This window comes from Morone saxatilis, unplaced genomic scaffold (assembly GCF_004916995.1).
Source record: "Morone saxatilis isolate NCDOM2014 unplaced genomic scaffold, NCSU_SB_2.0 Contig16, whole genome shotgun sequence".
Classification (NCBI taxonomy): domain Eukaryota; kingdom Metazoa; phylum Chordata; class Actinopteri; family Moronidae; genus Morone; species Morone saxatilis.
Genome location: NW_023339718.1, coordinates 1129937 through 1143640, shown reverse-complemented (window position 1 = coordinate 1143640; position 13704 = coordinate 1129937). Strand labels below are relative to the sequence as shown.

The 13704-nt window shown below is 38.4% G+C and overlaps 2 protein-coding genes across 2 annotated transcripts in view; both read left to right on the top strand.

The window, feature by feature from the left end:
* The first annotated feature begins 1992 nt into the window (after positions 1–1992).
* Positions 1993–5961, top strand: slc2a11b (solute carrier family 2 member 11b). The gene is made up of 12 exons (XM_035658798.1): positions 1993–2064; positions 2185–2283; positions 3086–3246; positions 3338–3462; positions 3601–3730; positions 3842–3990; positions 4312–4496; positions 4658–4768; positions 5126–5227; positions 5331–5406; positions 5503–5630; positions 5767–5961. Exons 1-12 carry the CDS (start codon positions 1993–1995, stop codon positions 5959–5961), a joined length of 1533 nt encoding a protein of 510 aa, XP_035514691.1.
* A 2028-nt stretch (positions 5962–7989) lies between these two features.
* The window catches only part of rbm19 (RNA binding motif protein 19), a gene marked incomplete at its 3' end in the record, with an annotated part of 7109 nt that continues 1394 nt past the window's right edge, over positions 7990–13704 (top strand). Inside the window, 16 exon segments of the mRNA XM_035659041.1 lie at positions 7990–8145; positions 8237–8419; positions 8524–8637; positions 9369–9410; positions 9956–10175; positions 10628–10893; positions 10983–11042; positions 11143–11221; positions 11371–11442; positions 11858–12067; positions 12172–12302; positions 12432–12559; positions 12695–12791; positions 13108–13218; positions 13326–13526; positions 13612–13681. Coding sequence (XP_035514934.1) covers positions 8110–8145; positions 8237–8419; positions 8524–8637; positions 9369–9410; positions 9956–10175; positions 10628–10893; positions 10983–11042; positions 11143–11221; positions 11371–11442; positions 11858–12067; positions 12172–12302; positions 12432–12559; positions 12695–12791; positions 13108–13218; positions 13326–13526; positions 13612–13681 — 2020 coding nt within the window.

The following is a 13704-nucleotide window of genomic DNA, read 5'->3' as shown; positions in this document are numbered from 1 at the left end:
GCCCTCAGGGTGCCCTTAAAATGGAGAAAACGTAATGTAGTGCCGTATGCTGCCATACATGCTAGAAAACTCCCATCATTTTACATAGAAATAGTTCCGTGTGTTTATTACAGAGGTGTAGTTATAGGCTACTCTGAATCACATAATAAAACTATTTTAATCTTAACCAGCGATTGGAAGTGTTTTACCATAAATGCATCACGACTCTCTGCTACCCCGGTGCTGCACCACATGCAGCTTTTTTTCGCCCTTCAGACACATCAAGTTAAATGCCCCATTTTATCCATTTAATACAACAAAGGGTCAATATTATTTCTGTATAGCAATCCCTCCCTTACTCGTGGGGAAGCCTCAGCACAATGTCGGAATGTGCTTCAAGGAGTTAATGAGTCTCCCCCCTGGTGCTGAGATCATATGCTGCACCTTCCAATGGGCTGCCATTATGTAAGAGCCTGGGCTGGAGTGGAACATCCATTATAAATGGTTCATTCAAACTAAATTTGACGGCAGCTACCAAAATGAATTTCAATGAGGGATCTGTGCAATCAAAGAAAGAGGTGAGTTCATATCGACTCTCTGTGCTAATTTTACAAACCATTTAACACCTCAGGAGGCTACGATGGAAAAGTTTTGAACTGTTTGGCCATGCAGTTTACTGTGATTGTGTTTGCTATCGGCACATTCAGTCATCATTGTTTTAGGCTGCCAGGATGAACTGTGATAAGATCATACTGTATGTAGAACAGGGTGAGGGTCTGCCTGGACAGCAGACGTTTTGCCTGACAGGTGTTTTTATTGGTTTATTTATTAGATGATTATTCTTTCACTGGAATGAATAGTGCTCTAGTCAAAGTAAAAAGAAATGTACATTTTCCCCCCCTTCTTAATGAGGGAGTCTTTATGAAGTTAAAGTTATATGGTGTAACTAATGGCTTATTACTGTAATAATAATAATACTTTACATGCTTTGGAGATTCATTAAAAGCCATCAATTAGAGCAAGTTTTGGGTTCTAGGTTGAGGAAAAATCCCTTTTTTTGGTTTCTCACATTCTAATTGTCCATCATGTCTTAAGTTATAATTACAAATAAGATGTTAATAAATTATACATAACATTTCCTAAAACTTATTTTTATTCATGCCCTATAAGGAATTTATAAAGGATTAATAATTAATTAATTGCACATTATAATCCCTATAATAAAGCCTTAAAGTGGTATTATTTTACCCACAAAGCCCGTACAGTATTTTCATTATCCCCAATTACCTTTTATAATTGACCTTTCCGACTGTTACAGATGTTTACTGACTGCTCTTCTAAGGTCTGAAACATAGGGGGAGTCAACACTTTAGCACTTTAGCATATTGTGCAGGCACATTATCATGTAACAGTAAACAAGCCTTATTTATATCAGACATTATGTTACACTAAGGTCTTATTAAAATGATATCCAGATATATAAAAAATATTATTATAGGTTGCATTTCTTTGTGAAACACGTGTTTTTATATAAACTCTCTCAATAATTAGACAGGCCTAAAGTGAACACTAGTCTTCTGTCTGAAGTTATTCTCTCAGCTGCCTTCCTCTGCCTCCTTCACGGCTGTTTGGAAAGCTCTGTATACTGAATTGCAGTCAAATTGTTTCCAATTTATTATACGTTATCAGGACAATGCATTCAATATAACAACAGCAACAATAGCAAGCTCTCTGATCTCAGCTGGATGTACTTCCCCCTGTGCCTTCAGGAGAAATAAACCCGAGCAGGATCTCGCATTTTGAGTTAAAATGCCGTAAAATCCTGATAAACATGGATTAATATGGGCGATTCTCCTCACCCCGCAGTCACTTTATGACAACAGATCAATTGTACCCTCCTCGGGATAAACTCATCCTCCCGGAGATTTTAAGTTTGGCTGCTGAGAGCAAACTCTTTAGTACACGAAGGACAGTCGACAAACAAACACTGGATGCAAAAACATCAGCGACAACATGACTAAAGAATTTGTGGATGAATACGAACCTCTGCTTATTAAAGAAATCAAAGATAGAAAGCGGATTAAGGTATGTGGATTATACTGAAATGAGAGTTTTTAAACCAAAAACTGGAGCTGTGGGCGAGGATGGAGCTATATCCATGATTATATGTCAGTGATTGTTTGTTACCTCTCTGTTTTATTGCAGTTTCCGAACAAATCCCTTCTGCTGGCTGTGTGTGCTGCTTGTATAGGAGGAACCTTTCAGTATGGATATAATATATCAGTCATCAATGCACCCACAACGGTAATAACCCTACTGTCTGTCACAGGATCAATTAATACCACTTATATTTATATTAATGAATGATAAGAGGGACAGAAAAGATGCTCCATAACTTAATGTTATACTATTATAGTGGTATAATGGATAATAAGTTTAATCAGTGGTAGAGGAAGTATTCAGAGTAAAATACAAATAATAAACACACAAAAAATTAAGTAAAGGTATAATCAGGAAAATGTCTATAAAGTACTGATATTATATCATTATTACCCTGCATTAATATAAACGCAGGGTTTACTGTTGTAGTTAGTTGACATAGAGCTCATTTTAAACTATTTTATTAATATTCAACTGCAAATACTGATTATTTTCAATCTGGTGATTATTTTCTCCATTAATCGACTGACTTCTGAAAATAGTGAGAAATGCTGTCACAACCTCAAATTCGTAAATTCAGACGAGGAAAAGTTACATTTGAGAAGCTGAAAAATGTTTTACTGTTTGGTAATTTATTTATTTTTTAAGTTCTTCATAAAATCTTAAGATGAAAAGTAACTCTTAGTTTACTTAGTTTAGTAAAAAGTTGTAGAAGTATAAAAAGATTCAAGTTAAGTACAGTGTTTGAGAGTATTTAGTTACATTCCACCACTGAGTCTAATAAATTACAGTTTTGGACATGAATCACATATTTCCATCGCTCACAAAAAGTACATATCCTCTACATTGTGATATCTGGTGAAGATGCATGCACACATATATCTTTTAAATATTTTTACTTCACCTGCTAAATGTGCTTGTTGTGTTCCCCTTCTTTTATCTCCAGTATGTGCATAGTTTCATCAACCAAACCTGGAGGGAGCGATACCAAACAAACATATCAGAAGATGTTCTCACCCTGCTTTGGTCCACTATTGTGTCGATATTCACAGTAGGCGGATTTATAGGAGTAACAATCGGTGGGACATTGTCTGTGAAGCTGGGGAGGTATGGATAATTTAAAAAAAGAACATTCCTACTGATTCTTTTTTTAAAATATTTTTAGTTATAAAGCTTTAATGTGATGTTGCTTTTCTAGGAAAGGGACGCTGCTGACCAATAATATATTTGCATTAATTGCTGCTCTGCTGATGGGTCTGAGTTACCCAACAGGATTATTTGAGTTACTCATCATTGGACGTTTTTTCACAGGAATAAATGCAGGTAAATAATTCAGAAATACATTTAAATACTGTATTCCTTCACGTGCAAACATATCTTTGTATTATATGTGAAATCATCTTGTTAAATATTTGGTTTCAACATCAAACTTGTGGCTCTAATCATGTTTTATTTTCTCAGGTATCGGCATTTGTGTTCAACCTCTTTATTTGGGAGAAATAGCTCCAACCTCCCTCCGTGGTGCGATGGGAATGGGAACTTCTATTTTCATTACTATTGGGATCTTGACTGGACAAGTGATTGGCCTCAAGTAATTGCTGGGCTTTTCTTTTTCAACATCACACTAAAAATTAACATTTTCTCAGAATCTGTGTTCACATGATTGAATTGATCTGATTTTGATCTGTGTGTGATTTCACAGAGAGCTCCTGGGCAAAGAAGAGTACTGGCCCATCCTGCTCGCCACCACATGTATCCCAGCCATCCTGCAGCTCCTTATCCTGCCCTGGTTCCCAGAGAGCCCGCGCTTCCTGCTCATCGACAGGGGAGATGACGAGGGATGTAAGAAAGGTAAAGGTCTCTTCCATTTCAAAATCGGTTTGATTTTATCCTCGGCCTGCAAAGATTGATTTAGTGCACATGACAGCGTAGTTTTAAGGTAGAGGATGCCCTTTGTCTGGAATCACCAGCGGCAAAGACTTCACAGCTGTGAGTTCAAGCATGTGATCACTCTCTAGTAACGCCACGACGATGTGAAGAGAAACTGATTTGACGCAGGAAACCTTTTGATGAGATTCTCAGAAACAGACCCTGTAGCCTGATCAGATGAGAGAGAATGGTGCACATGGAGAAAACTACAATCACCTTGTGTGTCATGTGCTTTTCCTGCAGCTCTGAAGCAACTGCACTGCGCTGACTATGATTGTGAATGGGAGGATATCGAGAAGGAGAGGAATAATTTAGTAGATTTCCAGGCCAAGAAGCCCTGGGAGCTCTTAAGTGATCGTAGTGTCCGCTGGCAGCTTCTCACCATCATCCTACTCAACACTGCACAACAGCTGAACGGCATCAATGCTGTATGTATATTATGATATACCTGTTGTCTTCCAATATTCTCTGTCCTGCTATCTCTCACAAGGTTGAATCTATTCCTCAGAGCCTCTATTGGCAGCTTTAGGAGTAAAAAAAAATACACATTTTTTTTGTAATTTGGTTTTCTTGTCTATATTTCTTGTAGATTTACTTCTACGCAGACTACTTATTCAAACAAGCTGGCATTCCCGCTGATACAAGACCATATGTGACTGTTGGCACTGGTGCCTGTGAATGCATCACAGCTTTAACATGTGTAAGTATTTTAAAGATTTTCATTTTGTTTTGCATGTGCATTACTTCATGCCACCAGAAAAGGATAAATAAGGGGAGGTGCACAACAACAGTCAAGACCTTTCTAATAAAATCTTTGCCTTTGACTTAAGTAAATCGTCAAAACAAAGGCATGAATGACTTAATCGTCCACCAAAGTGGAAGATTGTCTTATATTATTATACTTAAGTAACTAAAATGGGGGCAAGCGATGGAAAAACATGAGTTAAAAGACGGTGGATTTGACAGAACAAAACTGCAGATATTCCATGAAAGGTCAGAGTTAAAGTGTTTGCCTGCAGACGGTTTTTGGTCTTGTGACATGTTGTGTGTCTCACAGGGTATGCTCATCGAATGTCTGGGAAGGAAAGTACTCATCACAGGAGGATACACGCTGATGAGTGTCTGCTGCATTTTATTCACGCTAACGCTCACTTTTCAGGTAATTACCCCCAGGCATTGTAAGAAAATAAAAAGACCTTTAAACCATTGTTTCATGCTATTTCATACATACATATATATAACACCTCGTATGTTTCTCTCAGGATGCCAGCCCAGTAATTCCATACTTGAGCATGGTGTGTGTCTTTGCCTTTATCCTGAGTTTTGGCTTAGGACCAGGTAACTGATTATATTAGTAACTCTGAAGTCTTTCCCTATGTGGCTGCTGTTGCACAATTAACAGTGATTTCTTTTGTTGTTTCTTCTTCTGTGAAGGTGGCGTGACTAACATCCTGACCACTGAACTGTTCACACAAACATCACGCCCGGCAGCGTACATGATCGCAGGATCAGTGAACTGGCTGAGCTTCTTCTTCATTGGCCTGGTCTTCCCTTTTATTGTGGTAGGTGTCCAGAATGATTGAACATGACAATGTGTCTTCATTTTCAAAAGTTTTATCATTGCATTTTCAAATTAGGAAACAAAATTTTGGGGAAAAAAGCTTGGTTTGTTTGTTATATTGTGTTTTCTTTGCACAGATCGGGCTGCAGCAGTACTGTTTCCTGGTGTTCTTGGTCATTTGCTCCTTAATGGCTATATATATTTTCCTTGTCATTCCTGAAACCAAGAACAAAACCTTCCTTGAAATCCAGAATGAGTTCCAGACTCCCAAGAGCAGAAAGGCCTGCAGTGCTGATGGAGTAAGCACAACACTGTTATCAACATCAATATGAAATATAATTCTCAGGGGTTGTTTATGTCTCACAATATTTATGTTACAACTATGAGTACTTGCCAGGAGGAGTTATAGTCCACACACAACACAATAGATTACTATAGAAAAATGAGGCATAATAATAAATGATACTGTAAATTGTGGTGCTTTGCTTGAACTTCAAAGGTATACATCTCTTCAGTCTTCAGTGCAACTACAAACATAAATTGAATTGATCTTTGTAATATTTTCATATGAATAATTGTTGGTTTGTACTACTTTTCATTTTTCAATAAAGATCCATTTATGAAAAATGTTTCCTAACCAAAGTGAACTCTTTTTTTTGCCATTTAGCCTGCCTTATATTTCAGCTTTGGAGAACAATGGGTTTATTGAAATGTGTGTCACACTTGTATTTACAAGGTTGGAAAGAGTATTAGAAGTATTTAGACTCACTCAAACAGCCAAAATATTATAAGTATGAAAGAATGCTCATGTGAAGGAACTAAAGTAGTGCTTTTGGAGAGTACTCAGTTACATGGTTATTGTAAAAGACCTAAGGTGGCATCCTAACAGTAACTATCAGTACAGACACATGGGCACAGTACAACTAACCCTTCTAAATCAAAAGTTGAAGAGGTTTTTTTTGCTCTGTCATTGTTGCCTGTTTCAAAAATAGAACAATATTTCATCAGATATAGAGTAAAAGTAAAATTGCATTTGAATGTACTCAAGCACATCCTACTGAGTACTGGTCTTGAGTATTTGGCTCAAATTCCCAACTCAAATAATCAGCTTAACTTCGAAACTAAGCCTGGTAGCCGTGAGAGAAGTGGGATCAGAAATTCTTTTCTTTTCCCGTTAGAAGAACATCCATATTTTAAGGAAATGTGTGCTTTGTGACGAGCAAAATGAAGAATGAAGAATAATCTGTACTGGTTGCATCAACCTGAAACTGCCTATCTGGTTTAGTGGTATTGTCATTTATGTGCTTCGGTGGATGTATGACTAATTATAGATTAGTTGTACGTCCATGCAACTAATGTATGATTTAAAAGCTACGCTCCACTTGGCAGGAAAAAGGCCATGTGCTTACCAATATGTTACAGAGTTTTATGCAACAAGCTGTTGACTCAGTCAGGAGTACAGACCGTAGAGGACCAGATTAACCCACAAGGAACAAATACGCTGTGCGCCTCTATTGAACCTGTACAAGACATCAACATAAACTAACAACAGGGCGTGTGGTGGAGGAAGCATTTAGATTTATACTACTATTACTGCAACATAAAAATACAATTATTAAGTATCCCTTAATTAAAATTAAAAGTAGCAAATTGTACACCTAGTATCTGTTAGTATTATACTGTTATGTATTATATTACTGGATTTTTTTTACCGAGTCATTATTATGCATAATCTTAAAGTCTCAAAATATGTTTTTTTCTTGTTCCTACAGTTGGATCCATATACACTGAGAATGCGCTTTACAGTGAAGTAGGAGATGTCTTGTGTTTGCATATTCATAGCTTCTGTCATTTTTAGTGAAGTAGAAGACGTAAATTAGTCTTTTATTTTATTTTAATGTGGAAATCATCAAAGAAAAATACCACATCAGACATTATTGTTCTAAACAGACTGCTGGTCTTAATACATGTTTGGAGGGGATATCTATAATATATAAAGTAACAAGTACCAATATGCAAAAATTACTATATTTACCAATTGGTGGAGTAAAATAAGGTGGAAATTAAAATATTCAGTTAAAGAAGCCAAATGTGTACTTAAGTACAGTACGATTACTCGAATGCACTCGGTTAAATTCTGATCAACCACTGATCAAAATCAATACTTATTTAATAAACAACTTAAAAGAAACAATATTAGCAGATGCATTTTAGTTAATTTAGTAATTTAATAGTTAGTTAGTTAGTTAGTTAGTTAATTATTTATTTATCGCTCTACACTCGCGTACGGCAGGTGGCGCTAATGTGCGCAGACATACAACGTTTGGCAAAAAAAAAAAAAAAAGTCCAAATCCAGGAAAGAAGAAAGAGGCTCCTCCCACCCAAAATGGCGACTTAGAGGAGAGTCCACGCTGGTTTGTTGACATATCTTTAAAAACCCAACCTTATGCTTCATTAGTGGAGCTACAACCACAACAACCATGTCGAGACTCATCGTTAAAAACCTCCCCAACGGGGTAAGTAACCCGCCCGGCTGTCAGCGCACAGTAACGGGAGCACTCTGTGTCAGTCCGCCTGGTCGTGTATAACCGTGTCTCCTGTGTGCAGATGAAGGAGGAGAGGTTCAGGTCCATGTTTGCCGCCTTTGGCACAGTGACCGACTGCTCTCTGAAGTTCACCAAGGACGGAAAGTTCCGCAAGTTCGGCTTCGTGGGCTTTAAAGCCGAAGACGATGCGAACAAAGCTCTGAAACATTTCAACAGGAGCTTCGTGGACACGTCCAGAGTGACGGTAGGACTCCTGTCGAGGCTTTCCACCCACTAAACAACACCTGTTGTTGACATTATTGTTGTTGTTTTGTCACGTGTGAACCCGTGGTTGTTTGTTTGTTGTAGGTGGAGATGTGTAAGGCCTTTGGAGACCCCACTAAGGCCAAAGCCTGGAGCAAACATACCCAGAGCTCAGGCCCGGACAAACCCTCCACTCCTGCAGACACTGACAGCAAAAAGGTGCACACACAATACCTGCCAGTATTTATTCATTATTATAAATGAGTTTATTTGTCTTTATACTCCACTACACCTCACAGGCAAATGTTGTACCTTTCACTCCTCTACATTTGTGTGACAGCTTTATTTACTTGTGTCAGACACTTTAATGCAGCAGTAATAGTAACCAAACTCTAAGGCTGCACAATATGGTTAATTATGGTTATTTTGACACTTATTGTGATTGTAATATGATTCATAACTAGTGGGAATGAGCATTTTTGCATCACATTTTTTATTTTCACTGAAACAAACTAGTAAAATCATGATGAATGTTATATTTGTTGAGCTTTTTACCAAACAAACATGTTGTCTTGTGTCTGGAGAGCACAATTTGTAGGCGAGGGAATCTCTGCAGCACTACAATAGTTCATTATAATGATGTCTTCTCACATTTTACCCCAGTAACACACAGAGTGATGAGTATTTTTACTTTTTATATGATAAGTAAGAGAGTTTTGTAAATAATACGTATACTTTTACTTAAATAAGGTTCTGAATGAAGGACTTTTACTTGTAGTAGAGTATTTAAACTAGAGATAAATTTTATATATATATATATATATTCAGAGACAACTATCTGGATAACCACAGTATATTTAGTTACTTTCTACATATAGGATAGTTAAGTTCTGCCGCACTGTCACTTCTTAAAAAAAGACAGTATGATGTATTTTTGTTTCTGTTTTCAGAAAAAGAAACAGAAAAAGGAAACCAACAGCGCACTTGGAAATGTGAGTAAATGTGTGTAAAATCTGAATGTGGATTTTTTGGTACCAACCTCAATGTGCCTACAGAGCACAGACAACAGGGAATATCAGATTCATAATCTGGTTTGGTTATTTGATAATCAAATAGCTCCTAATTTAATCAAAGTGTTAAACATTTAACATTTAAGAACTTTAATGAAATAAAAGGTTTTGAAAAACATGTTTTTGCAGTATTTCTCCAGTGAAGGTATCCAAAAAGTGATGTTGATCATGTGATCGGTATCAAAATCTGGAATTATATTGACACCTGTAACATAAAGAGAAATTAAATGATACCCAGCTCTAAATCACACTCATTAAAATCAATCAATCAATGTCAAATATGGACATAATTTAGAATTTAACACCATTTTCACTTCACAGATTTGTGAAGCCAACAGTTTATTTTATTCAATGTTGTCCACTGCATTAATATACCTGTAATAATTTAGTGTTTTGAGGACGTACAGCATTATGTCGTCGTTGTTCATCAGTGCAACACAGTCTAATAATCATTGTGTGTGTTTCAGCTGGAGGAGGACCAGGGATTCAAAGAGTTTCTGTCAGTACATCAGAACAGAAGCCAAGTACCAACGTGGGCGAATGACACCGTGCAGCAAACACCAGACCCCGACAGTGGACGGACAAAGACTCAGAGCAAGAAGAAGGTTGCTTCAGATGATTACCTCAACTTTGATTCAGACCAGTCAGAGGATGAGGAGGAGGAAGAAGACCAGGATGAAGATGAAGGTTGGTAATGGTGGTCCCTTCTTGCTGTAGGTAGATGAAACTACAGTTATCTGTCAGTTATCTAAAGTGTTTATTTTAACTTCTTTATAATACCCGTTATCATGAAACTTTCTCCAGTTTACTACTAGAATTTAGCCTTTTACTGACATTTTAGGAGGAGCAGTTGACCTCAAGGTCTTTTTAAGGGCCTATGTTTGTGGGCCACATCCTTTAGAGACCTAACGTGGGTATAACACCAAATAAAACTTTATTTATTTGTGTATATGCTGCCCCTGTCACGTACAGAAGAATTGAATCTGCCACGTTCTCAACTGGCATTGACTTGGTACTGAATCGGTTCTTGTGACATCCCACAAACATACTCAAACAAAATAGACTTATTAAAATAAAATAAATAAAAATAGTAATTAAAGGCAGATGCAATGTACAAATGAGGTGTGTGTTACTTTCAGGTGCCACTAAAGAAGCACTGAAGTCCGGCTTATCAGATATGGACTATCTGCGCTCGAAGGTGGCGCAGACGGATGACACCATGGAGGAGAGCGAAGAGAAGGATGACGGTGAAGCTGGTGATGGTGATGAAGAGGAGGATCGTGGTCCTGTACAGCACACAGACAGCGCCTATGAAAGTGGTGACAGAGAAAACACCTCAAAGACCAAACCCTCAGTTTCCTCTGAGGATAAGCAGAGCAAAGTGAAGAAACCCGCCAAGCAAGAGGTGACTGTTCAAACAAAATCTACACGTCGAACATTATTGTTTCATACAGCGCAGTATTTGTTATTTACACTCACATCTGTTCGTTGCAGATGGAGCCAGTGACAGAGTTCACGGTGAAGCTGAGAGGAGCCCCGTTCAGTGTGAAAGAGGTGAGTGAACAAGAGCTTCCTGATTCCAGAGGTGCAGTGAGGATATTCTACTTTAAAAACACTGACACCAGCATGTTTTTTTTCTGTGTGGCATCAATAGCAACAAATTCGAGAGTTCATGACCCCACTGAAGCCTGCAGCAATCAGGATCGGGAAGAACGAAAGTGGAAATAGAACAGGTATGATATTGAAAGTAACTTTTGTGTACTATTATTATATTATACTGTATACCATATATCTGCTGTGTGGATAGTTGCCTATGTATGTGTCTGTGTTGACTTTATACAGACCCATGTATCAGGACAGGTGTTTTATGTGTGTGTTTCAGGTTACGTATATGTGGATTTACACTCTGAAGAACAGGTGGAAAAGGCCTTGAAGAAGAATAAAGACTACATAGGTGAGAAATATTATATTCTTATTTGTGTGTATAATGTGTATTTTAGGGGTATGACAAGGTGTAGCGGTAAAAAAAACAAACTTATATTGCTGCATTGGTAACATGATTCCAACACAACAAACCAACACAATGGATGCGATCACCTTGGACTCGAGGGCGTTGTGATTATATTTTTCACTTTTTTCTAATGTGTTATAGAGCAAACAATGAATTGTTGCATTAAGAAAATAATCACCAGAGTAATCGATAACAATATAATCTTTAGATGCAGCCCTAGCTTAGTGTGCTTTAAGAAGGAGATGGTGGCAGTTAAGACTGAAAGATTACTTCCAGTCTTATTTCTGCTTTTATCGCGACAACATAACTTCTGTTCCTGACTGACTGACGATTGCATCCTTTCTGCCGGTGTTTGCAGGTGGCCGTTACATTGAGGTCTTCCGTGTGGATGCCTCTGGGGGTAAGGGCAAGAAAGACAGAAAGGACAAAGAAATTGACAGAAACTTCACCAGGAAGCTCAAGGAAGATGAGGAGGAGGAAGATGTCGCAGAGTCAGGTCGACTCTTCCTCAGAAACCTTCCATACACCTGCACAGAGGAAGAGATCAAAGAGCTATTTTCTAAACATGGTGAATTTAAAAAAAAAAAAAAAAAAGTCAACTCCTGCAAAAAATAAATTCCCTCTCATCAACTCTACAAGGTTATAATAATTCTTGATTAAATATCTTCACAGGTCCGTTATCCGAGGTGCTCTTCCCTATTGACAACCTAACCAAGAAGCCTAAAGGATTCGCTTTCATAACATACATGATCCCAGAGAATGCTGTGACAGCTCTGGCTCAGCTGGACGGACATGTATTTCAGGTATTTGATCTCAATATCTCTCCACACTACAGAAACTGGACCTATAATTGCTCCTGGATTCAGTAGTAGGACTTCATCTTCAAATGAAGTTGAGGCTGATTAGAAACATTCGTTCTCTCGTGCTTTTAGGGCAGGATGCTTCACCTGCTTCCGTCCACCGTGAAGAAGGAAAAGACAGACTCTTCAGATGCTGGTGGTCCCGGCTCTTCATCTTACAAACGGCAAAAAGATGCTAAAAGTAAAGCTTCAAGTTCCAGGTATGTATATATAATCACACTAACCCTCTGCTTCTGTGTTTATTCATAAGGATGAATGAATAAATAAATATTTTTGTGTTCAATTACATGACCCATCCCTCATCCCTCTTATTAATTGTAATTGTTTCCCTCCAGCTCCCACAACTGGAACACCCTGTTTCTGGGCACAAGTGCAGTGGCAGATGCCATTGCTGAAAAATACAATACCACAAAAAGCCAAGTCCTAGACCATGTGAGTAACACTGCATCCTGTTCTACATTAGTGCTCCCCATAACGTTCTTTTCAACTCCAGCACAAGTGTGTTCAGACTGGAAACAGCCCAAATGCTTCAGGTATCCGTGAGCTGATTAAAAGATACATTTAAAGTACAGTTAGTCTGTTCTGAAGAAGTCATCATAAAGGCCATATTTTGTCTTTCGCTGCATTGATCACAAGGTAAACAGTAGAAATACACCGTTCACGTTAAAACATGTGAATTATTAAGCACACTGGGCAGTGCACATTTAAAGTTTCTTCATACACCTCTGATTCTTGCCCTCCTCTGCAGGAGTCTAAAGGAAGCGTTGCTGTGAGGATGGCTCTGGGAGAGACTCAGATCGTTCAGGAGACTCGACAGTTTCTACTAGACAACGCTGTCAGTCTGGATTCCTTTAGCCAGGTATGCTTAATACGAACTCTTTTCCACTCATTGCTAAATTGTATAAGCAGTTTACCGTGCTTGTAATCCAGTTAACTTGGCTGAGGTTGTTTTCCCTTGGTGCACAGGCGGCAGCAGAAAGGAGTACAACTGTGATCCTGGTGAAAAATCTTCCAGCTGGAGTGACGGTGTCAGAGTTGGAGGAGCTCTTCTCCCCTCACGGCTCTTTGGGCCGAGTGCTTCTGCCTCCCTCAGGACTCACCGCCATCATCGAGTTCCTCGAGCCAACCGAGGCAAAACGAGCCTTCACTCGGCTGGCCTACAGCAAGGTGTGTGTATAGCTCTTTACCAGGAAAATGCAGCATATGTTTGAGCAGAGTCACTTTAAAGACTTCTTGTCTCCAAACACTCTAGTTTCAACACGTCCCGCTGTATTTGGAGTGGGCACCTGTGGGGGTGTTTGTGGCAGCCAAACCAGTACCAGGTAAAATCTCACAAAGGCATAAA